Source organism: Puma concolor, chromosome A2, assembly GCF_028749965.1.
Source record: "Puma concolor isolate L17-30 chromosome A2, mPumCon1.1.hap2, whole genome shotgun sequence".
Classification (NCBI taxonomy): domain Eukaryota; kingdom Metazoa; phylum Chordata; class Mammalia; order Carnivora; family Felidae; genus Puma; species Puma concolor.
In genome coordinates, this window is record NC_141668.1 from 150,354,362 (window position 1) to 150,379,991 (window position 25,630).

Consider the following 25,630-nt stretch of genomic DNA (forward strand, 5'->3'; position numbering starts at 1 on the left):
TAGGAGGCCTTAGGTAGAGTAGGACTCAGAACCATTCCCCTGTCTCAAGCCAAAAAGTAGTTCTAGGGGACACACAGAACATCAGGGAATTGTTAACAGTAGATAAGAATTATCTAGATGGGAACATGGGGAAAACTCACAGACACTTATATTTACTTGGCATCTATCACCAAAGACTTGTATTTAAGACACCATTCACTAGTTTGATTGATACCCACAGCAGCTCTGAGAGAGATGTTAGGAGCTTAGTCTCAACAGTGGAAACATGTACTTGGTTTGAACACTGGTCCTGTATTCTAGGGGGGTGTGTGTGTGTGTGTAAGCATAAGTTCAAGTGTTCTGTGCTATCATTTGGCCTTATGAAAATAAGGGAGAAGAAGAGATTACTAACAAGTGAAGTATAAATCTTAGTGGGAACCAGGGACCCACTTTTAAAATTTGAATGTCTTGGTCCTGGGTCCACTGTAAGTAACCATGTTTTATGGTCATGGTGCTGTCTCAGAAACTGTAGAACAAACCCTCCTGCGAAACCAAAAAAAAAAAAAAAAAAAAAAGCCCCTTTCATGCAGTTATAATTCTTTCATGACTTTATTCACTTTACAATGTTCTGTTAGTGAATTTTATGATTCTTACCCCTTGTGTGAGAATGTACATACTTTGGAAATTTGAATCTATCCAAGTAAGCCACCTGTGAACTTGGAGTTTTTGCAGAAGAGTTCTAAACTCAAAGCCCAGTGCATGTGGATCTGGTTCCAAGCTTTCCCACTTGGGGTTTCCTCTGTACTTTTTCCAGACCACATAAGTAGCCTTATTTCTGAGGGCAGCCTTCGGGGTAAAGGTATAGAAAAGGTGGTGAGCACTAAATGCACTGGAGGTTTTCTTGCTTCTGGTGTTTCAGAACTCTTGGATTTTTCACAAGAACCAGCAAAACTAGGAGAGGGGGGAAATGGAGAAATAGGCCTAAAACTCCCTCCCTACTTACGTCTTTTCTGACTTAACACACTGTTTGGGTCTGGTCTGTCCTGGTGCTATGGCCTATCACAAAGGACGGTTTTAAAAGGAAAACAATCTACAGCCTTGCCGGACAAGTTCTCAACACCAGCAGTCAAGTGTGGACCCTGAGCCATGGGAGGCAAGGGTCTCTGACTATTTTTGGGGACAAAGGATGATCTTGACCAGTGAAATGATGCCACCATTGCTGATGGTGCCTGTTCTCACAGTGTGTGGAAGCTCAGTCCTGAGGTTTCTACGTGGTTTAGTCAACCTAACTGCGTGCTTAGCTTGGCCAAATGGAGGTGGGCAAATAGCGCTTGAAGAAGGACGAGAACAGGCTTTAGGGGTAAAATCAAGTCACAAAGCAGATGACTAAAGGGCCCCTACAAAGTTGAGACAGAATTAAAACTGGACAGTTCCTTATCTCCTTTTGCAAGAAGTCTCTAAGGAAGTGTAGTTCGAATGTTTCTTTTGAGATTTTAAAGTGCTCATTTATTTTCCTCTTCCCTTCTTCCTTTCTTTTTTTGGTTGAATATTCTCTAAAGACAATCAGAGGCCTGCCAGGGTGGGACTTCTGGCTGGTTCCAGCCCTCTCCTTAGGCCTCTTTCTAATACTAACTTGTTGGAACTGATGCACTTTGTTTATTGTATGCTACCCTTTTTTTTTTTTTTTTTAAGCTGCTTGTTTGGAACAAAACAAAATGCATATTGCATTGTATCCTTCCTGCTTGCTGTTTTTCTCTTAATTTTAAAAGTTATGAGTTGAGGATAAAGTATAATTAAGGAGAAATATGCACAAGAATACCTATTAAAATAATTCCCATCAAGTTTGATGGGTATAACTTCAAGGGATTAAAAAATAACTATTTTGGATTAATATTTTGCGTGGGTTTTTTTTTTTTTGTAATTAAGAGTGTATATAAACTTGTGGCATATTATGGCAGTTTTAAGTGGTTGTAAGAACATTAATACAGGTCTTAAGCTATGTTTAACTTCATTTGACAGCAAAGAAGACATCTTGGCCAGAGTAAATCCTTCAAAACTCTTTCCAGTGGGGCCTCAGAATCATCTCTGGAAGGAGGAGAAAGTTCCTTTCTACTTTAATAAACTGAGCCTTTCCAGAATTCTCCCCCCTTCTCCTGCTGTCTGACCTTTACCCTCTGGACTTAGGGACTTTTTAATTGCAGGTCAGGAAAGGTAGGAAGAGCAGAATTTCCCCACAGAGACCTTGCTCCTGGCATTGGGGAATCTGCCCCTGATCTCGGAAGAATGCTTCTTGTTTGTCTACATTTGTCTTGGTACAGCAGCAACGGGCCTTAAGGATCCCTCCACACCTGGAAGGACAGAGCAGTGCTTTGTCAAAAACGTCATTCTCCAGCTCTTATGTGCAACTTCCCTTAGGCTGCCTGTATCTTCAAGCAATTAACAGTCTCCTTATACTCAGCCCACAATCTCTTCTGCTTTAAGTACACATCCTCTTGTTTGATTCCCTCTGAACATGGACTGTAACTGTTGAGCATCCCTGTAAGAGACCTTCTTAGATTTAAAGGCAGTAATGCAATTTTCCCTTACCTATTTATTTTCTTAACCTGATTTTCTGTATTTTCCCATGGTCAATACTTGTGGAGAGTTTTAAATTTTATAAATTAAAATTCAGTTTAATTTAAAAAAAAGTGTTGCCATGTTCTGTGTGCCAGGCGCTATGTTGGATATAAGGGTGAATAATGTAAACCAGTTCCTGCCCTCCGGGAACTCACACTCAGCTGTGTGAGAGACACATGTAAAACCATCTGATTAGCAGTATGAAAAGCTCTAGTGGAGCAGTATACACAAGGTAGTATGGAAGCCCACCGGAGAGGGAGGTCAGGCAGGCCTTAAGCATGAGGAGTAGTTCATTCAGAAAAGGGAACAGTAGTACACACAGCTGAAATGCCGTTTAAGACCCAGAGCTATGAAGTGCATTGTAAGAGAAGGGCTCTAAAGAGCCGACAGCCTTTCTGTTCTCTGGATAATCAGGTTAGTATTCCTGTTAGCCATGAAAGCTTTTGTGTGGCATTTAGCCCTTTTATATAATTGGAATTCATTGGTGACTATCTTTTAAGGGTAAGTTTCCCTAGGTGGAGTATCTATTGTTCCACAAATACAGCCCAGTGTCTATTGGAATAATATGTGTACATGGTCATTAAGCAAATGCAGCAGGAAGGCTGGGGACTTGAAGGAATCAACAAGAGGTGTCTGGAGAAAAGGCAGAGAGGTGTTGGGAGGATAGATGGGACAATAGAGACTAGAGGCCCTAATAGAGGTAGAGAGCTCCTTCCAAGGAGTCAAGGGGTTAAGGTGGGAGTAAACGTGCATGCGAGGAGGGAGGCATTAGAGACTCTGAGAGTTACCAACAACTTGGCTTTATGAAGCACGTTCAAAATGGACATGATGGGGATATGTTGACCTATTTTCAGTATAAACCTTGTATATTTCTAAACGACCACATCTGGATTGAAATAACCATTTACATTATGCTCAGGGAAGAAAAAAAAAGTCGACTCAGGCGGATTGATCAATCTAAGATAAGCTCTTGGCCACAATATTCGTACTAACAAGGAAAATAGAAGAACGTCGAACGTCTGTACTGGAAGGAATATTACTGTGTGCAGAGTCTTGGATTGTCTGCCTCACTGCTCCTTCAGAATAATCTAGGCCGCTTGCTGAAAATACAGATTATTCTGCTCGGTCTCAGAGCTACTGAATCGGAAACTGAGGGTGGAATCCAGGAGTGTTTTTAGTAAATTCTGCAAGCTACGATGGCTTAATCTTGGAAAAGAAATGAATTTAGTCGCAGACGATCCCTGCTCCTGCCTTGCCGACCTGGAGCTCAGGGTCCGGGGACTCGCTCCCTCCAGTCCGTGCTGCCCGGCTCACCTGGTCCGTTCTACCTGTGGCCCGGACGCACGACCCCGCCCCCACGCCTGGCCGGAGCCCCGCCCGAGGTGGGAGAGAGCCGGAGCGGCCGAGGCCCGCCCCCACGCCCGGCCGAGCCAATCGGGCGCTGCGATCTCAGACGTCGGGTTACGCGCGGCGGCGAGTGGGCCGCGGGGCGGAGGTACCGGCTCCTGTCTCGGACTCCCGGCCCGGGGCTCGGCGGTGCGGCCCCCGCACGCAGCGAGGCCGGCCGGGCTGGCGGGCTGGCCGCGGCACCCCGCGCCCCTCCGCCAGGCCCGCCATGCAGGGCCCCGCCGGGAACGCGAGCCGCGGGCTGCCGGGCGGGCCACCGTCCACCGTCGCGTCCGGTGCGGGCCGCTGCGAGAGCGGCGCACTCATGCACAGTTTCGGCATCTTCCTGCAGGGGCTGCTCGGCGTCGTGGCCTTCAGCACGTTGATGCGTGAGTCTCGGACCCCCACCCTCCTGAGGCCCTGTACGACCACCGGAGGCCCTGCCCAGCCTCGGGGACCCTCCCGCCTCCAGAGTTAAGGCCTGGGGTGCCTTCTGCCCGCGAGCCCGGGCTGGGCATTCCCAAACTAGAGGAGGCTCTGGCCCCGACCCAGGGTCCTGAGTCTCTCGCCTTATCGCTGCAGCCTCTAGCCAGGGTTCACCCCACCTCCTTTCCTCCAGCTTGCTCATGCCTCTCTTCCGAGATACCTGCCTAAAACTAAAACTAGCTCCCTGCCCCCCCCCCCACCCCCCCATTCCCGCTACCTTGTTACCGTGACTTAAGGCTACTCCACTTTCCAGCCTGGGGCCGTGAACCCCCAGTTGGAACAGTCCTTTGTGCCCCCTTTTAGAGTCTCTTCCTAGCCTCCCCTTCTCACTTATAACCTGCGTCTCTAAATCCCTAGTCTGATGCTGGGCTTTTTCCTGCTCTTTCACATCCCAAAGCTTTGCTTTTAAATCCTGTTACTTTGCAATGTCTGGATTGTAAGGCCATGCGTTGCGTCCCCAGTACTACTCCCTCCTGCCCCCTCGCCCTCACCTTTCCCCCCAGCTTTTTTTTCTGTTTTGGTTGGAGCAGGACCCACTCGGACTGCCTTCTTTCCCACGTCTCCTCTTTCCCCTCCTTCCTGAATAAGTCCGCCTGTCCCTGTCCCTGTCCCTGTCCCTGTCCCAAGCTTACCTAATTAAGTTGCTTCTCAGGCCTCCCCTGGTGGTTCCCTTTCCCAGCGCAGTTCTGTTCTTTGTATTTCAACTTTTCTTCCTTTCCATGAGACTTGGGACAACCAAGTGGCTTGCTGAATGGAGGAGGAGGTTCAGAGGGTCTGGGGAGGTCTCAGAATCCCTGTGCTAAGTCCCCGTTGGTTCTTCCTTGAGGGTTTGCTGATGGAGGAGAAAACCCCAGATGGCCCTTCCGGAGAACTAGAAGTTCCACCCTGTTGTCATGTGTGCTGTGTGTTTGTATTGTTTTGTATTGTTTTCTTGGCGCACATCCTTACCTTTATTACAGTAACAGGAGGCTTTGGTTGGCTGTAGGCCTAGGAGTGCCCCTGTGATTGCACTTTGGGGAAGGAAGGGTTATAACTATCTGTACAGAGGCATTAATTCCAAAATGACTGGTTCTCAAAACTTCCCCACTGTGCTCACATGGGCAGAGTGGGAAGTTTCTGCAGAGAGTATGCTCCTTAGCGTTAGGGAGGGGTCCTGCAGCTGTGTGCATCTTATAGCGTGGAGTTGCTAGATTTAGAGTTTTGCTTGTTATAACTAACACAGGGCTTATTTGAGTGAATTATCCCAGGCTCCAGGTAACCCCGAAGAGGCTTTTCTTGGATGCCATTTTCTTCTGGTTGTCTGGCCTTGATAAATCTTACAACAAGTGTCCGACTGTATATGTTTGCCACTTTTTCTTTCCTTTTTAGTCTCTACTTGTCTTGCTATTTTCCCTGTTGAACAAATACCGACTTGTTCCCCCAGGAATAATTTGTGATGACTTAGCCCAAATCAGCTGCTGACTTGGGTGCATGAACTGTATGTGTGTGTTTTCAAGACATTGTGCGCGGGTCTCCACTCCCCTCCTACTTCTGTCTCCTCCAGGTGGCCCTCCTTTCTCTCTGAAGGAACTACAGGCTTACTTTGCATTGTGTTCCCTGACCTAAGATTTCCTAGCCTAGCTCTGGCTGTTTCCGTGGATTTGATTAATGCCGATGGCCCGACTTATTCCTGAGGACTTGATACTTGTGGTTGAGAGAATGAAATGTGATTATGACGGGCAGAGTTGCCCACTGCTGAGAAGTGTGCCAGGTTGCCTGTGTTCAGAGTGACGGCACTGGCCCTGAAGCCTTCAGGGACACACTCGCTTTGCTTAATCTTCGGTGCGAGCACGTGTGCAAACCCCACTGCGGCTGGCGCTTTCTGTATGCAAAGACCGGACGACAGAGTGGCCTTTTGCTCAGCGTAAGGCTAGACGTGGAGGGAGCGTGTGGAAATGGGCACTGGGTCATGGGACTGTGATGAGGAGGAGGGTCGGGGAGAAGAGGTAGAAGGGCAAGGACTGTGTCGGCCCTTGCTCATCTCCTAGACTTGTTGGTTCTGTCCAGAGAACTGTGGGGCTTTTCCCTCTGGGAAAAGGGAGGGGGTCTCTCAGGGAAGTCTGTGAGCGGTTTGGCTTTGGGGGGCTCTGTCTTCCCAGACACGGCGTCGGTTCCCCAGTCCAGCAGAGCTGCTGGCTAGAGTGCCAGGCTCCCATGACAGGAGCGTCCACCTTGCATCCCTTGCGGGAGGTCTTGGTGTGTGAAGATGAGGCCACTCCATCCTTCATCATCAATTCTACCGTTTATTTTGTTGAGCATATTTTAAATTCTTTTTTTTTTTTTTAAGTTTATTTGAGAGAGTGTACAAGCGAGCTCACGAGTAGGGGATGGGCAGAGACAGAAAGAGAGAGAATCCCAAGCAGGCTCCTGTCAGCGTGGAGCCCAATATTGGGCTCGAACCCGCAAACCAAGAGAACATGACCTGAGCCAAAACCAAGAGTCTGATGCTTAACCGACTGGGCCACCCAGGTGCCCCATTGTCAAGCATATTTTAAATAGCAGTCATCTCTCCTGAGCAGTTTAACAGTCCCTACCCTCTTTGGGGTCACAGTCTTTCCCTCCTGAGAGCTTTTGTCCCCCTGTGCCATGGGCTTACTTCCTCTCGTCTCTGACAGTTCCCCAGCTCTGCGGGCAGGTACTGTCCCATTTTCCTGTCAGACCAGCTCTGTGCCATCAGCTGCACCCCCTTCTCTGCCAGACAGGCCGAGGGACTTTTCATCACTTCACATCCCTGAATTCAGTGGATCCTTAGACCACTGTCTTTGTTTCTTTTTCTACCCAGAATATCACTTTTGGTCTCCATTTACAGGTTGTTGTTTTTTACCTGGAGGGTTTTGTCCTGGAGGATGTCTTCTGATATATATATACAATAAAAATCCTCCCCTGAGATGTTAATATATATATTAATGATAATGTTATTATATATAACAATGTATAATATATGTAACATATTATAGCATAATATATAATGTTATAACATAATATACAATATAGATTAATTTATTATAATTATTGCTACATAATATTATTATATTAATAATTAATAACATTATTATAGTATATATTAATGTCTCAGGGGAGGATTTTGATCCCCACAAGGATCTCCCATCACAGTGCTTACCTCTGTTGTGGGGGTTTTTAGACGGTCTCAGCCCAGGTGGATGAGAGTTTGAGTGCCAAGTGATGCCTGGAGTCTTTCTTCGAGCTACATAAACACACTGACTATTATGGGCCAGCATCCACAGACATGTTTCAGTGTCAGCGACACCTTGCTAAGTAGTGAGCTTTCCAGAGGCTCCACGTAAGCTACCCTTTGTATGTGAGGAAAGCTGAACACACTCAGAGGCAAGCTTATTAAGGGACTTCCCGCTCTGGTTCTCTGGGACATCACTGAGAAGCCTTGGTGTCTGAGTAGAAAAAAATGCTTTAAATGAGGGACTTGTTGGGGGGCGGGAGAGGGGAAAATGGGTGATGGGCATTGAGGAGGGCACTTGCTGGGATGAGCACTGGGTGTTACATGTAAGCGATGAATCACGGGAATCTACCCCCGAAACCAAGAGCACGCTGTACACACTGTATGTTAGCCAACTTGACAATAAATTATATTTAAAAAAAAAAAAGTCAAAAAATAAATAAATGAGGGACTTGTCATGACCTGCCTGCTGAGCAGTTCCTCATGTTTTGGTGGCTTTATCTCCAGTCTGTGGCTCAATGAAGTCACTCAGCCCAGAGTCCCAGCAGAGCAGAGCTGAGCAGTCCCGGAAACTCAGCACACTGTTCCCACTGCAGGGCAGCGGCCCAGCTGCCGGCCAAAGGTCAGCGTTGACCAGTGTGTGTGTTGGCATTTGGGAGTGTTTGTTCCCAGGACGTGTGATACAAAGCAAACGCAAGCCTCTTTCGCCGTGCACAGTTGAAGTTCTGGGCCAAAGTATAGACAGAGTTGGTTTTTAACACAACAAGCATTTTGAAAGCTTGGATAAATCTACCTGTGCCTATTTTCGTGTTACAGATGTGGGGACTAGCCAGCTGGGTGAGGGTGGCCGTGTTTTACAAAAATACTGCTGGCATTGAGAAATGATAGTGTTCCTGAGACCCAAAGTAACATCACAAACCAGTCTGCCCAGCCTTGAAATCTTAATCTTATACAAGAGTCCCTGGTGTTTTCTCACGTGGTGAACAGCCTCCTTATGTGTTCTGTACACACAGACCTGCTGGGACCACCCCTTCCTGGAATCACCTCTGCCTACCCTATTCCAGTTTTTATCATACAAAACGTCAAACATGCAGCAAAGATGAAAAATAACACAGTGATAATACACTATCTGCCCTCTGCCTAGTTCAGAAATTGTTCATGTTTTGCCACATCTGTTTTCTCTCTTTGTACTTTTTTTTTCTTTTTTCTTTTTTTTTTTTTTTTGGCCAAGCCATTTGAAGCTGAGTCGCAGCCAGGATCATACTTTACCCCGAAAAATTTCAGTTGAGTCTCCTGAGAATAAGGACAGTCTTCTACATAATCACAGTTTCACGATCATGCGTAAGAAAATGGATAACTCCACAATATCATCTAACATCCAGTCCATGTTCAGACTACCCCACACACCACAAATCTCCCATAGCTGGAGTTTTTAAAACCTGTGAGCCAGTCAAGGTCCACACATAGCATTTGGTTGTGTTTTGAAGTCACTTTTACAGTAGAAAAATCTCCCCCTAAACACGCACGCGCGCGCACACACACACACACACACACACACACACACACTTACACACTCACACACTGTTTTTTGTTGTTATTTGTTTTTAATGGCCTTGCCTTTCTTTTTAATGTTTATTTATTTTTGAAGGAGAGACAGAGCACAAGTTGGGGAGGGGCAGAGAGAGAGGGGGAGACGCAATCCAGAGCAGGCTCCAGGCTCCGAGCTGTCAGCACGGAGCCCGACGTGGGACTCGAACCCACGAACCACGAGATCATGATCTGAGCTGAAATCGGACACTCAACCAACTAAGCCACCCAGGCACCCCTTCTCTTTTTTTTTTTTTTTTTTTTTTTTTTTTTTAATTTTAACAGTGCAGGCCAGTCATGTGCAATGTTCCATGTTCTGGAGTTGTCTGGGTGTTTCCTTGTGGTGTTTGAGCTGTTTCACTGACCCCTGTGTTTCCTGAGTATTTTCTGGAGGAGGTTTTCCATTAAGGTAACCTTTTTTACAGCAAGAACAGTCTGTAGGCAGTGCTGTGTGCTTCATACTACATTGCACCAGGAAGCCTGTAACATCAGGCAGTCTTGCTATTAGTAATAATAAGGCTGACTACTTGGTGGAGGGGTGAGGTTTCCTGATCTCTCCCTTGAAAAGGTACATTTTCCCCTTCACAATGAATAAATTATCTCTCTGGTGGTGGTAATACTTTGAGATCGCATGAATGTCCTATTCTGCAGTAACTTTTCACTCCATGGTCACCTGGTAAGATAATGAAACACAGTGATGGCTGAACTGGATCTCAGGAGGGAAGGCACCTGTCTCTGGGCCTGGCACCCAGCACACTCAGTAAATGTCCATTTCCTTCCTGTCTCCCGAGTGCCAGCCAAAGCTAAGGAAGAACTTCCCTTTTTCTTTCCCAGGCTGGTATTGTGCCCACAGGGGAAAGGAGGACGGCTGACATTAGTGTGGTAGCCGGTTAGGAGTCTTTATTTTTAGAAAGTTTTCAAGGTTTCTAAATGCTGATTTATCTGGTATAGCATGGATCCATGATGGTGATCTACTCCTTTATTTATAGTAAAACTTAATTAATTTGGAGCCAAATTGGGGCAAGAGGGCAAGAGTTGTCTGAATTAGAGACCAGTCTGAGTTGTAGAATAAGTTAAGGAAATGCATTTTTTTTAGCCTTTTAAATATATGTTTGTCAAGCGTTACCCTATAGGGGCCTATCAAGCCTCTATTGCTTTAATGATCTGTTTAAAATCCTTTGCAGTTAGTATAATATTTGCATGAAGATGAAGTCCCTTTGAAGGAATTTTAGAGGTGGTTAAAAATAGTGGGATCCCTGGCTCTGGAACCAGTCTGACCTGGCTTCCACGTCTGCTTCTGCCACACTGTGCCCTTGAGCAACCTATGTATATTTCCCAAAGGTTCTGTTTGCTCCCCAGTAAGAGGGGAATAATAATTTTTCTGGGACTGTGGGGATTAGAAAGAATGTCTGTAAGGAAGCTGGATCAGTATCAGGCACTTGCAAGGGGCAGGGAGCGAAGTCATCCTCATTGTTAGTACAGTATTTGCACTCATGAGTCCCATTGAAGAACGTTTCACAGGTGCTTGAGTAACTTGTTTTCTGAATTAGGTTAAACATTTCCCTTGCTGTCTTGTTTGCACAACATCTTTACCTTCAGCCCTCTTTTCATAGACTGCACAATGGTAGAAAACTTGATTAGCATGTACCCGAAGCAGGTGGCTATAGTACAGGTAATGCTCTCCTTTCTTCACCTAACCCTACCCTGTGTTTTCACCTGCAGAGTCTCATGTGGGCCTGGAGAGGGCAGTGGGTAGAATGGGGCAGCCTGGTTACAGGTGATTAACCTGTGTCCGAGTTCCTGGCCTTAACACGCCCCGGGGCCTGTGATGGCAGGTGGGGGGGCGCCGGCAGCTAGAGCCAGTGTCTTCCTTGTGGCTTGCTCTGCACTGAGTCTCCACTGTGCTGGCTCTTGTGCCCAGCACTTCATGGACCTCCCAGGCACCCTGGAAGGAATGGGGACAGCAAGCAAGGTCCTGGTTAGTAGCTGTAGAGCTGAAATGTAAACCAGATCCATCAGACTCCAAACCCCCTTAGCCGCTTCCTCTACTCCAGCCTGCCTTCTTGCCTCTCTTTCCACACAGGCGCGCCCTCTGATTACCCTATACCCTGGCTACTTTGCCTCATTTTTTCCTGTTTAAACAACTCTGATTTTCTTTCTTTGTGATTCTTTTTTTGTGTCCGAAGTGTTATCTGGAACTTCAGGCTGTTTTATGGCTATCGATAGCATGAAAATATACGTTTGAAATTTCTTAACTAATCATTTTGTGCACGTATGAGTTACATCTGAGGTTTGCTTTCCCATCCTGGGCCTTCATGCAGGTTCTCCGTGGCTGCATGAGGATGGCACTTGTACCCAGAGACGGAGCCTCCCAGAAGCACTGGGGAAGGGGGTACCCGAGTCCACTGAGGAACTGGTGAGGAGGAGGCCTATCCACAGCCCTCCTGCTGTGTTTCCTTGGGGACTCAGGAGTGTGGTTGATAACCTTGAGTTAGGGATAACCCATAAGTTATCCTTTTCCTCACGTATGCATAGAAGTAGCCTTTGAGTCTCTCAGGCACCCCACTCCTTGGAAGTTCTCCATCAAACCCACAGTTTTTCACTTTGACACTGTTGACATTTGGGGCCAAGTAATTCTTTACTGCAGGGCTGTCCTGTGTGTTGTTGGGTGTTTCGCAGCATCCCTGACCTCTACCCACTAGATGCTAATAGCACCCTCCTCCCTCAAGCTGAGACAGACAAAAATGTCTCCAGGCACTGCCCAGTATGTCCTGGCGGGGAGGGCGCACAGTTGTCCCTGTTAAGAACTGCATGTGTTCAGTTTGTGGATCACTCAGTGAACTCTCAGGGGAGCCCTGGAGAGCAGATTCAGTCAGTATGTTGCTCCTGAAGGATGAGAACAGTGCAGCGACAGGGCTTAAGGGCCTGGGTGCCACACGTGGTGCTGGGTGTTGCCTCGACAAGGGACTGCTAGGACCCACACCCCGTCCTCCAGGGGCTCTTGGCTGGAGGGGGCTGTGTCCCGGAGAGTGCGAAGGGAGTCAATGAAGCCTTGAGGGGAGGGATGAGGGGTACTGCCTGCAGCTCGGGAAGTGTCCACGGGGGAGCCCTGCTGGAGCACAGCACCAGGGAGGGAAGCAATGGGAAGGGGACATGCAGTGGTGAGAGCTGAAGTCCAGAGGAGACTGTGAGCAGGGCCGTCCTCCTCGGGGCTGGAGAGCATGGGACAGAGGCTCTCAGAGAAGGAGGCCGAGTGTTTCAGAGGCTAGAAGCTCTGGAAGATGGCTTTCCTTGTTCAGCGTCTTTTCCTATAGCTTGCACTTAAAAAGGAGGATGCGTTAAATTATTGGATGGCAAGTCAGCTTCTGCATTTACTTCATGCTCCATTTGGACTGTTTTTCTGAGAGCCTTTCTTTTGAAGCAACTTTATCATGTCCCATGTATTTTTTATTTTTGTTTTTTTAGAGAGAGAATAAGTGAGGGAGAGGGGCAGAAGGTGAGAGAGAATCTTTTTTTTTTTTTTTTAATGTTTATTTGTTTTTGAAGCAGAGAGAGAGAGAGAGAGCATAAGCTGGGGAGGGGCAGAGAGAGAGACACACACAGAACCTGAAGCAGGCTCCAGGCTCTGAGCTGTCAGCACAGAGCCCAATGTGGGGCTCAAACTCAAACTGTGAGATCATGACCTGAGCCGAAGTCAGATGCTCAACTGACTGAGCCACCCAAGTGCCTCTGGGGAGAGAGAGAGAGAGAGAGAGAGAGAGAGAGAGAGAGAGAGAGCGGGCGGGCAGGCTGGGATCATCACCTGAGCTGAAATCAAGAGTCAGATGCTCAGCTGAGCCACCCATGCACCCTGATCGTGTCCCTTTTGGATCTCATGGGGTCCCCCTGAGGAACAGGCTATCCAGCTCCAGAGACCTTGCTTTTAACTAATAAATGAAGCCATTCCTTATTGTTAACTAGCTTTGTTGGCTGCCCACCATATTCCACCCAGGTGTAGAGGAAGCAGGGATGCTCCTGGCCTCCATTCTGGACAGCTGCCTGGTGTGGCTACAAGACTGATGCCAGGGCAGGGGAGGCATGGCCTGTGAGTATGGTCCCAGGCTTTGGTGGGCTTGGGCTCTGCTGAAGAACGTCTTATGAGAATGCCAATTGTCAGGTACATTCTAGAAATCCTGTACCTGCCACAGGATTGTCAGCCACTGAAACCACCTCTGTACCTATGATGAAAAGACTTCGAACTGGAGTTTCTGCAATCCTGTCTTAGCATCTGACACATCCCTCCCACATTTCGTTTGATGTAGCGTCCTCCTCATTCTAAAGGGCATGCCGTGCTGGAGGCAGGCCCAGCTCGAGCAGCTTTGTGTGAGGCTGGGCCTTACCTGGGGCGGGCTTTCATGTGGGGGCAGTGGAGTGGCACGCGGGTAGGGGAAGAAGGGTCACTCGGCTGGCTGGGGCACTTGACCGGTGTTTTTTTCTTGGCTCTAAAATTTCTTTGAAAGACTTGGTGTTGAGTATCTGTGGCTTTTCCTATATTCAGTCAGTGAGAGGTATCAGGAGCTTTCATGCTTTTTCTTTGGTTTTCTCTTTCGTGGGCTAAGTTATATGCACAGTAGTTCAGGACACAAGCAGGACCAACCTTATATTTTTCATATGCTCACTTCTCTCAAAATGCTTTTCTGCCCCCAGCTTTTGTTCTAGTCCATGGGCTCCTCTAGCCTCTTAAGCTCATCAGTGTTCTTCATGGGCTTTTCTGTTTTCTTAGAAGACAAATTCACTTAGTAACATGAAAAATGATGTAGAGAAATGAGGTACTGGCATCGTCCCAGTTAAATGACAAGCCTGAGACACAATCCTGCAGGAGCAGGGCACACCGCCTCTCTTGCCCAGACCCAAGCACAGTGTGAGCATTTTGGCCGAAGCGGTGTGAGAGTGCCAGAGCAGGGTTTCTATTTGGGTGATGCGTTTGGGCCCAAAATATTTGCAGGTCGTTCTGACGCAGCAGACTTGAAGATTATAGGTCTGCTGTTTCCACTGATGTTCCCACCCTCTGTCTGAGCTCTGCAGGCAACTGGGCTCCAGAAGCCTGGGAAAGAAAGAGATGGGTCTGGGGGATCCTTTAGACACAGCAGAGGGGGCCCTGGTTTGTAATTCTATCCCCAAATTTCTCTGTGAGAAATCTCATTAGTTGCTGGCAAAAAAAAAAAAAAAATTCCATGAAATGAGAATTAACAAGAACGTTAAATTGCCTTTCAGTCCACTGAGCAGATTACATATGGGTTTGGTTTTTTTAAGTGTGTTTAAGTAAACAACTTACTAATACCCCCTGCCCTAACAGGTAAAAATCATCAGTGAATACAGCCGACAAATACACTGTAGTCTTGCTATGGACCACCGTAGTTCAAGGGCCACTGCTGTGGGTGGGACAATATTCTGGGTGCAGCTTTTTTTTTTTTTTTTTTCAACGTTTATTTATTTTTGGGACAGAGAGAGACAGAGCATGAACGGGCGAGGGGCAGAGAGAGAGGGAGACACAGAATCGGAAGCAGGCTCCAGGCTCTGAGCCATCAGCCCAGAGCCCGACGCGGGGCTCGAACTCACAGACCGCGAGATCGTGACCTGGCTGAAGTCGGACGCTTAACCGACTGCGCCACCCAGGCGCCCCATGGGTGCAGCTTTTTTATAGTGATCTTGTTCCCTCCAAAATGGACATTCCTGGGCTGGGCCAATGTGGGTGGACGTGGCTTAAGCTGAATTTTGGTCTGTGATCACGTGAGGCACGAGGGTGAGGAGAGGTGATGCAGGGGTGGGGGTGGAGCAGGCGATTGCTGTCTGAAGGTGTTCATAGCTGGTGAAGCATTGAGCTGTACCAGGGAGCTCCTCTGCCCTCACTCACGCTGACCATAGCATAGGTGCCAGTACTGTTATGTGGCAGGTCCTTCTTTGCCTTGACCTAAAGTGGCGTGGTGTCCTGGCATCCTGCAGGACAGCTAGGCTCCTGGACCTGGTGCCCCCATCCTCCTTTTCTGAACTCTCTGTGTGCTGCAGGCAGTGCAGCCACCATGGTCTGCCCTATAACCTAAGCCAAGAACAGCAATGTTATTGGACACTGGGATGCAGCAAGATGCCCCGGGGCTGCTCTTCTCCCAGCCCCCGAACCTGCCAGACCCGTTCCTGCCTCTTCCCCTTACTCACATTCCTTCCCCTGAAGCTTTTCTCCTTCCTTCCGGCCTAGCCACATCCTCCCCAGCTTCCAAGAAACTTCCCCCTAATGACCTTTGCCCATACTAGTCTCCTTTGAAGTTGCAGGACAGTCAGTCAGTACTAATCAGGTATGACCTCCATGTGGCTCTGCCTTTCCTTGGGCCTTGTCTGGCTTACTGGCCAGTTTCGGGGCTGGCACATGCGGGCGCTCTGACTGGGTGCTCCCCACCTGGAAGCTGGTCAGGAAGACAGCAGTGAAACATAGTACACTTAGTCTCTATTGGTCTCGGAATAGTTTCTCCACCTTTCTTTCTCTTTCTTGGCCTTGACGCTTTTTAAAAACTAATTAATTTTTTTTTTAAGTTTATTTTTGAGAGAGAGAGTCAGCGGGGGAAGGGCAGGGAGAGAGGGAGAAAGAGAATGCAAAGCAGGCTCCACACTATCAGCACAGAGCCCAATGAGGGACTCAAACCCATGAGCCATGAGACCATGACCTGAGCCAAAACCAAGAGTTGGATGCTTAACCAGCTGAGCCACCCAGGCGCCTTGGCCTTGATGTTTTTGAAAAGTACAGGCCAGTGGTTTTGTAAATGTCCCAGATTGGGTTTGTTTAATGTTTTCTCATGGTTACCTTCGGGTTGTTTGGGGAAGGGGGGGGATGTTGCATAAGTGATGTTGTGACCTCCTCAGTGCGTCAGAACCTGGGGCGCCTGATGTGGGTTTACCCCAGCGCTGGTGAAGTTCTCGTGATGATTTGAGGAAGGTGGTCCCTCCAGGTCTCTCCCCTGAAGTGAAAAATTTTCCCTTTGCAATTAATAAGTAAATTTTGGGGAGGTATTCTGAGACTGTATAAATGTAAGATGTATTTTCATTCTTCTTGTAAAGCCTCCCCTGCTTGGGAGGTCAGAACCACAGGCACTGAAGGTATTTTGGCCAAAGGTGCTTTGGCCAGTGTTTGATCTGGTGATGATACTGAGTCACGTTTTTTAGTGCTTATTATGTGCCAAGTCCTGTAAGCACCATAAATATATGTTAACTCATTTATTTCTCACATTCGCCACACGAAGCAGGTACTCCTGTTATATTGTATACCTGGGGAAACTGAGGCACAGAGAGGCTGAGTGAACTGTCTAAGGTTGTGGCAGCTCCTAATTGGAATCCTGGAATTCAAACCGGTGAGTTTCACCCCAGTGCTGGGACTTTCCACTGCTCTGCCCGCCTGTTGTGTGCAGTGTTCACGTGTATTTCATGACATGGGGACACTGCTTTCCTAACCTCTGTAGACTTCCTGTCTTCTCTGCACATGGAATTCTTTACCACCATTTGGTTCCCATTGTCTTTCATCTGCTTGGTTTTCCTTCAAGAGCATCATTGCAATCATTTGTGTAGTCATGATAGGTGTGCCAGGAAAAAGCCATAGGCTTTTCCTTTTGAGATTGGAATCCCGTAGGGCTTGTCATTGAAGTCCGAGGACTCTCTCCCATGTGGGTAAATTTAACATTTGAGCCTGTACAAAAGTGGGTAAAGAGACTTTTGCCAATGAAGGAGTCACTGGTATAGAACTTGCCTGTCTTCTGTTAGCAACCAGAAAACAGACCAAAATGTGTGAAACAACTCTTTGCAAACATTGGGCAACGGGCGGCTCAGGATAGTGGTCCCTGAGAGAAAGAAAATAATGAGGTGAGCCCTGTGGTCTTTCTGCCGGAGGCAATTTCCAAATCCCAAGCAGAAACCCAAGCAGAGCCGAGCAGCCTTGCCAAGTTGAGAAGACAGAATTGAGGAAGCCAGAGCAGTTGGAATTTCCAGGAACAATATGGAGAAAAACAAACTACATAAAAAAAAAGTTCTACACATTTGCTCAGGGGTCTCCTCAAGGCTCTTTCTGAACATTGGTTTGTGTGTGCATGGGGTAAAACTCATGAGGCAAAGCCAAGAACAGCTGCTGGGAAGATGTAAGCTCAACTCTTTCTAGGGCCGGGAGATGTTTTTCTTCCCAGTTAGGTGAGAGACCTTACTGAACACCGGGGGCACTGGGTGGACACCTCAAAAGATTGTGCCTTATTTGAGAAAGCTGCTTTGCAAACTTAACTGCCAACCCAGGAAAGGGCACAGAGCTTAAAAACAAGCCAGATACCATACACAGAAATTGAGCAGAAATATATCACAGATCTGGATGTAGAAGCAAAAGCTCTGACACTTCTAGAAAGAAACATCGGAGAAAGTCTTTGTGACCTTGGGATAGGCAGAGAGATCTTAGGACACAAAAAGCTTGAACTTAAAAAAAAATAAAGTAAATGGAAGATAAGTCAGACTTCATCTAAATTAAGCATTTCTGACATTCAGAATAGACTGTAAAGAAAATGGAAAGGTGAGACGCAGACTGGGGAAAAAATATCTGACAAAGGACTTGCATCCAGCATAGGTGAAGAATTCTAACAACTCAGTTAAAAGACAGTGTTGTTTAATGATAGGCAAAGGATTGGAATAGGCATTTCTCTGAAGAAGATATACAGGTGGCCAATAAGCACATGAAAAGATGTTCATCAGGGAAGTGCACATTAAATGATACCACTGCATACCCAACAAGGATGGCTAAAATTTAAAAGATTGACAATACCAAAAGTTGAAGAGAATATGAACTTTGACATTCTTGTATACTGATAGCAGAAATGTAAAATGACACAACCATTTTGGAAAACTGAAAGTTTCTTACAAAGAAAATCACACCTGCCATATAACCCAGCAATGTTGTCCCTAGACATTTACTTAAGAGAAAAGAAAACAGGGCCACAAAAGGACTTGTACATGAATATTCATAACAACTTTATTCATAATTGCCCCAAGCTGGAAACGATCCAAATGTTCATCAGCATGTGAATGGATGAACAAATTGTGATCTATCCAAATGAGGGGATACAGTCAGCAACAAAGAGGAATGAACTACTGATTCGTGCAACAACATAGATGAACATGCTGAGCAAAAGATTCCAGCTCAAGAGAATGTGTCCTATGTGAGTCCATTTGTATGAAATTCCAGAAACGGAATCTTTAGTGACAGCAAGCAGATTAGTGGTTGCCTTGGAGTGGTAACGGTGAGACCGACCACAAAGGAACATGAGATAACTTTTGGGGGTGATGGAAATTACTATGTTGGTAGTGAGGGTCACATCAGTGTATACATTTCTCGAAATTCTTGAACTGTATTTAATATGGATGTATTTGTGCCAATAAATTATACCTCTGAAATTTATAATATAATAAATATAAATATGATAATATAAATATAAATATAATGATATAAATATAATAATATAATTTAAATTTTAAATATAAATATTTAAAATATAAAATTATATTTAAAATAAAATAATATATATATTATATATATAAATATATATAATATAAATAAAATAATATATATTATATATATTAAATATATTAAATAATATATTTAAAAATATATTAAATAATATATATTATATATATTAAATAATATATATTTTTAATATATATAAAATATATATAAAATATAATATAAAACTTTAAATATAAATAAAGTAATATAAATATAATAATATAAATTTATAATATAAATTATACCTCTGAATTGATATTAAAGAGAAGGGAGAGAGGGGCGCCTGGGTGGCTCAGTTGGTTGAGCGTCCACCTCTTGGTTTCATCTCAGGTCATGATCTCACAGTTTGTGGGCTCGAGCCCTGCATTGGTCTCTGTGCTGTCAGCACAGCTTGGAATTCTTTCTCTCTCCCTCTCTCTCTGACTGACCCCTCCTCACGCATGCTCTCTATCTCTCTCTCAAGATAAATAAACTTAAAAAGAGAGAGAAGGGGCAGAAGCCTCAGAATTATCAAACTGTTTTACAGACTTAACTGCTTACTCCAGCAAACTTCGGTACTCATTAAAGGAAGACAACAAAATTCAAATACCTAACAATGTGGCAATCATAATGTATAGCTTCTAATCAAAAATTACGGGACAGGTGAAGAAGCAGAAAATTATGACCTATAATCAGGAGAAAAGTCAGTCCATGTAAATGAATTAAGAATGAAACACAAAAGGAAGTCAAATAACAAACAGAGCCCCAGTGACCCATGGGAAAATAGAGGGCCAACCTGTAATTGGATTTCTAAAAGAGGCAGAAGAGAGGGCAGGAAACATATTTGAAGACTAATGGCTGAACATTTTCCAAAGTTGATGAAAACTGTAAACATAGATCCAAGAAGCTTCATAAACCCCAAGCAGATGAACCACACAAAGTAAATGACACTAAGCCACATCGTAATCAAATTGCTGATGAACAATGATAAAAAGAAAATTGTGAGAGCACCAAGAGAAAAAAAGACACTCTGTACAGAGAGATATAAGAACTGATACAGACTTTTCATCAAATTATTCAAGCCAGAAGACAATGGAACAACATCTGTAAAGTGCTGAATGGAAAACCCTGTGAATCTAGGATTCTCTGTCCAGGGAGAAATAGCTTTCATAAATGAAGGCAGGGGAAAAAAAAAAAAAAAAAAAAAAAAAATGGGTGAAGGCACTTTGATCCTTCCTTAGCCAAAGCAAGTGGCCCCAATCCTTACATACTGCCTTATCAACTTAGCTCTTGGACCCTTTTACAAATTTTGTCAACTCTAGTTGTAATCTCAGGACCTATGTCTGATGGTAGGAATTATGTAAATTGGGGAGAAATTGAGTCACTTTGCTAATTTTAAAAAATTACCACCGCCACACTAAGAAGCAGTGCAACAGTATGGCTTTGGGCTCCAAGAGGCCATGTGGGAAATCATGATCCCAGTGCCTCCTTTGTGTGGTCAAATAGTCTGCCCTGCTTGGCTGTCACAGGCCATAAGTGCCAGGACCTTGGCCCTTCTTGGTACCCCTCCACGGGAACATTTGGGTCTACACTGCCCTTGTCAGCAGACTTCATCGCACTGATAGGATGTCCCCTTGTTTGGGTAAGCGAGAAGCTGAATTTGGCTGAAAACACCTTTTTGGTTGTTTTCAGTAACAACCAAAGGGGAAGGGAAAGCCCTTGTAAGGTTGGACAGAAACACTGGTGATTCCTTCTAGTGCCTTGTTCGGTTTTCCTTCTTTGGAAGGTGTTAGCCAGCCAGGACAGCAAAGAGCATGAGCGTGTTGGCAAAGATGGAATTGAAAAGCAAAGGAACAGCTTCCAGGTCCCCCTGGAAAGGGTCATCCATTCCATATTCAGTAAAAATTTCCTGCAGACGTAGAAGGGCTCATGTGGCAGCCAGCCTCCACCACAGACCCCTGTGATCCCCACTCCTGATACTCACGCCCTGTGTGGTCCTCTCCCACATTGCATCAGGGTTAGTCTATGTGACCAATAGAATATGGCAGAAGTGATGGTATATCACTTTGGAGATTAAGTTATTAAAAACCGCAGCTTTTGTCTTGGGTGTGCTCCCTCTTGGATCACTTGCTCTGGGAAAAGCCAGCTGCCATGTCTTAAGGACATTCAGACAGTCCTTTGGAAGGACCCTTCTGGTGAGGAGCTGGGGAGTCCAGCCAACAGCCATGCGTGTGTGAACCTTCTCGGAAGTGGCTCTTCCAGCCCCAGCCAAAGCTTCCCATGCTTTGTAAGTTTGCAGCCTTACAAGAGATCGTGGAGCCAGAACTACGCAGCTAAACTGACAATAAATCTTTTGTGTTTTAAGCCACCAAGTTGTGGAACAATATGTCACATAGCAGTACAAAACTGATATAGTGAAGGTGGGAATGAGAAAAGTTTAGGAGACTTGATCCCTGTTCTCCAAGAGACTGTGATCTACTTAGGAAGACAAATCACTTGAACCAGTAACTAATACTTCCAGATTTGTATGCTGAGTGGCCAAAGAGGATCGATTCGGGTATATCTCTATATTGGGTAGATAAGTGAGAGCTTGTTGATTGGATTTTATCTTGGTGAGTGGGCTGAGCCCTGAGACGTGGTTGGAACAGGCCCAGGATGCCAATGGACAGCTCCTCCAAGACAAGAGTTGGCTGCTGCTTTAGCCTTTCTTTTGAATTTTTGTTCATGTTTACTTTTCAGAGAGAAAGAGAGCTGAGGAGGCGCAGAGAGAGAGGGAATCCCAAGCAGGCTCTGCACTATCAGCACGGGGCTCAATCTCACTAACCAAACCGTGAGATCATGGCCTGAGCCGAAATCGAGAGCCAGGTGTTCAACAGACTGAGCTACCCAGGCACCCTGGCTGCTTCTTTAGTCTTAAGAGCCTCAGAGAAGCAACTTGTCATATTCTATTTGCCAAGCCAACTTGGTTGCTCACCGCTTATATTTTAACTGGTAGGAAATCAGAGTTTCTACAGTCTACACTAGATTGTTGAACAAGATACATTTCAGACTAATTTGTATAATGAGCCTTTGAGTTACGTGTGGGAGGAAAACAGGGACTAGTAATTGAAATGGAGCGTATTCATTCTGTGTGTACAGTGACTTTTTACACGTGTTTGGTCTTCTCAGTACCTTTTTTATAAGAACGCAGTTGATGGATCTTCCTTTTCACCCCTCTTTCAAAGATACCAGCAGCTCAAGGAGTTCATATTTCAATGGTGAGAGAGAAGAAGTGCCAAAGTTCTGACTTGTGTACAGTATAGAGCTTTGTTCTATAGAGTCTTTCTTTGTATAGAATGTTCACTGCCCTGAGCCCTCAGTAAGTCTCTTCCTAGCCACCTACTCTTCCCTTGCCCCTAGCGTATATATAGGCATGGTCACTCTCCTGATACTTGTGTCAGATTATTTTGGTCATTTCCTGACAGAGTATTCTGCTTTCTCTGGGTTCTGTACTTGCCCACCCACATGAGCAGTGCAACCTCTGGCTCCTCTTGCATGGATGGCCTCAGATGTGGTAAGGTGCTTATTATTTAAGCCTTCTGCAGGTGTCTTGGTGGACCAGCAAGCCCAAGGGAAGCATGCTCCCTGGCACTATTGCTGGGTTGGAGAGTCTGAGGACAGGTAGGGCCCTATGCCTCCTTTTTGCCCAGCGTCTTGTGAATTGTGCCTGGCCTTCCTGATCGAGGGCTGGCATAGGCAGGCCTGTTTGAAATGCTAAGTAGCCAGGCCAGGGTATTGTGATTTTCTGAGATTGATTTATGTTAATTCTAGACTTCTAAGAAGGCTGGAACCAAGGAGGATATGTCGTGAGTCAGTCCCAAAACAGCACTCAGCAAGCCCCTCTCTAAAACCCAAGAGGCTCGGTGGCTTTCCCTCACTACCTGTAGCTGTGGTTTTTGTTGCCCCCAAGGGAAAAAATGGAGGCAGACCTCCCTTTTGACTTGCTCTTCATCCAGGCTGTCTGCCTAGCCTTCATCCCTGCAACCACTCACTCTGCAGTCTGCATAATGGGACAATTGCAGAAAAATTTGAAAGTGACTCTTGTGACCACCATGCCATACGATGGTAGTTTGTTAGTGTCCTCATGAAAGAAGAATTGGAGGGATCCCAGCAGACAGGTGGACAGAGTGAGCACTGGGAGTTGAGAAATGCTAATTTGACTCAGATCTGCCTTTCTTAGGGCAGCCCAGTGCTCCCGGTCCTGAGTCATGGTCCCTTTACATCCTTCCTCTTCCTTTACTGGTGTATGCACTGCTCACTTGTTCCTCTCACCCCATCCACCTGTTCTTCCACATGGAGAAGAGGAGAAATAGCTGTGAGCAGAACCCAAGGCACCTGAAGCATCCACCATACCACTTTGGATAGGATTCCCACTGCCCGCCAAAGAGTACTTCAGATGTTGTAGCTGCTAGGGTCCTGATGATCTCAGCAAGTAAGGTCCCAGGCCTCCTTAGGCCAGTTTATTATATAATAAGGTCAGCTTATTATTGTAGAGTGAAGGCTTCCTCAGCTGCTCTCGTCCCTGGCCCCTGATTCCGAGGCTTTGAGACTGGCGAAATGAAGTCTGTTGCTTCTCTTCTGCTGAGGTTCTAGTTGGTTATACACCTTGGATTGTTTGAAAAGAGAAGACTCTGGGTGCTAATTGCCCTGGGTTGAGAAGCTAGGGAAAAGGTCTTAAATGTAGCTTTGTAACTCCGATATCGAGAGAAGAGCCAATCTTCTATTAATTTTTCTGCTGCGGGTGCTTATTGATTCACTTCCACTAATAAAATTCAAAGGTGAAGCCCCAGTGTGTCCCAGACAAAGTCTTCTGCTGGGTGAATGCGTGGTACTCTCACAGGAGACATGGTGCCTCTCATGACCACCATGTAACGTTACAACTGTGCAACTTCATCCCAGGTGACTTCATGCCTCTGAGATTGTTTCTTGTCCTCAAAATGAGGGAGGTGATTTCCTTTTTTTTTTTTTTTTTAATGTTTATTTATTTGTTTATTTAGAGAGAGACAGAGAACATGTGCATGAGCAGGGGAGGGGAGGAGAGAGAGAATCCCAAGCAGGCTCTGAGCTGTCAGCACAGAGCCGGACGTGGGGCTTGAACTCGTGAACTGTGAGATCATGACCTGAGCCAAAATTAGTGGCCAGTAGAAGGTGGCAGAGAAATGTGGTGATGGAAGAGGGGGGTCGCACACTCGTGGTGGGCCTGGGCCAGGGGCTGCACATGTTACCTGTGAGAAATGCAGGCTCTGGGGGTGTGTCTTCTGTTTGATTAGCCATGAGGTTGCAGAGGCTGAGGTGTTTTCTGTCCTCAGGTAGTTCTGCCTGCTGGAAGCTTTTCTCTTAGAAGGAGATTTGCTAATGAGTTAGGTTTGAGGAAGGCTTTTAATTACCTAATGTGCAAAATTGTAATTTTGTCATTTTTTAATTCTTGTTTTTAGTTTTTTTCCCCAAGTAACCTTTTTTAAGACTTTTTTTTAACTATGAAAATAATGCATGCTCTTTGTAAATAACTAAAACATTATGGAAATAAATACACAGCATAAAATGTGAAATCTCCCTATAATACCATCCTCTAGAAAGTTAACCATGGTTCACAGTTAATGTGTGTGCTTTGAAATTTCTGTTTGTATAAGTTACTTAAAAAAAAATAAAAGGTTCACACGACACAATTACTGCTTTGGTGACTTGCTTTTTTTCCCATTTAACGTGGGAATTTTTCCAAATCAAAACAGATAAATTTACTTTTTAAACAGTTTTGCTGAGGTGTAATTTACATGCCATAAAATCTGCCCATTGCAGGGATACCCTGTCTGCTAACTTTCTAAGCGTAACTTCCATTGCATGATAACTTAACATTTAACTCCTCCCCCATTGATGGACATTTAGGTGGTTTTTAAATCCTCCACGCTTATAGACAGTGTAATGCTACATTACAAAAATGTAGATTTTTGGGCATTTGTGTGAGTGTAATTAAAGAAGAAAATCCTAGGAGTGGAGTTTCAGGGCCACAGCATTTAAATAGTTGAAGTCATAATAGATATTCCCAAAATGCCCACTGCAACTTTTCAAGTGATCTATGAATCGATGGGGGAAAAAAAACCACACACATCTCCATCTGCTGTGAGATCAAATTAAATTCCTACATTTACAACCAGGGAGTATGGGGTCGGCAGTGCAGGGACAGCGCAGGGTGGGAGCAGGTACAGTGTGTCTCAGGATTCCCTGATGCCGGCTCGCAGGGTAGGGTCCTTCTTGGACAGCCCGTTTACTCTTGGTGCCTCCATCAGTATGAACGAGGAAGTTACACTGACAAGGTAACTTGTCTCCCGCTCCTGCTGGAGGCCGCGGTCATGCCACCTCCAGCACATCCCCAGTTCCCAGAGGGCTCCGTTCACTGGGCCCACCCCAGCACCAACGAACGAACGTTCCCTCTCACCTGGGAGCTCGGGGGACAAGATCACAAAGCCACTCCCCCACACATCCCCAGGGGTCCTAACATTTACTTTTCCACCAACAATTTAAGAGCCCCTGTTTTCTAATATTCTCACCTGATGTTTTTGTGTTTGCTAATCTGGCTGAGGGTTAATTATTAATTCACATTTTTAAAACCCACCTTACTGGGGTTGCATATCTTCTCCTGTGTTTATCAGCTATTCATATTTCTTTCCATCAAACAGAGCCCTGCGGGATGCTCACACAGTGACAGTGCACCCCTCACCCTGCTGAGGTGTCGTCATCGTCAGCAGATGGCGCCACCGCCCTGCTCCCAGGGG

The 25,630-nt window shown here is 45.8% G+C and overlaps 1 protein-coding gene across 1 annotated transcript in view; it reads left to right on the forward strand.

The window, feature by feature from the left end:
- Nucleotides 1–4,052: 4,052 nt before the first annotated feature.
- The window catches only part of STIMATE (STIM activating enhancer), a 54,037-nt gene continuing 32,459 nt past the window's right edge, over nt 4,053–25,630 (forward strand). Inside the window, exon 1 of the mRNA XM_086698010.1 lies at nt 4,053–4,370. Within this exon, the coding sequence (XP_086554136.1) occupies nt 4,211–4,370 (160 nt within the window). The 5' untranslated portion in view covers nt 4,053–4,210. The remainder of the gene's footprint in view (nt 4,371–25,630) is intronic.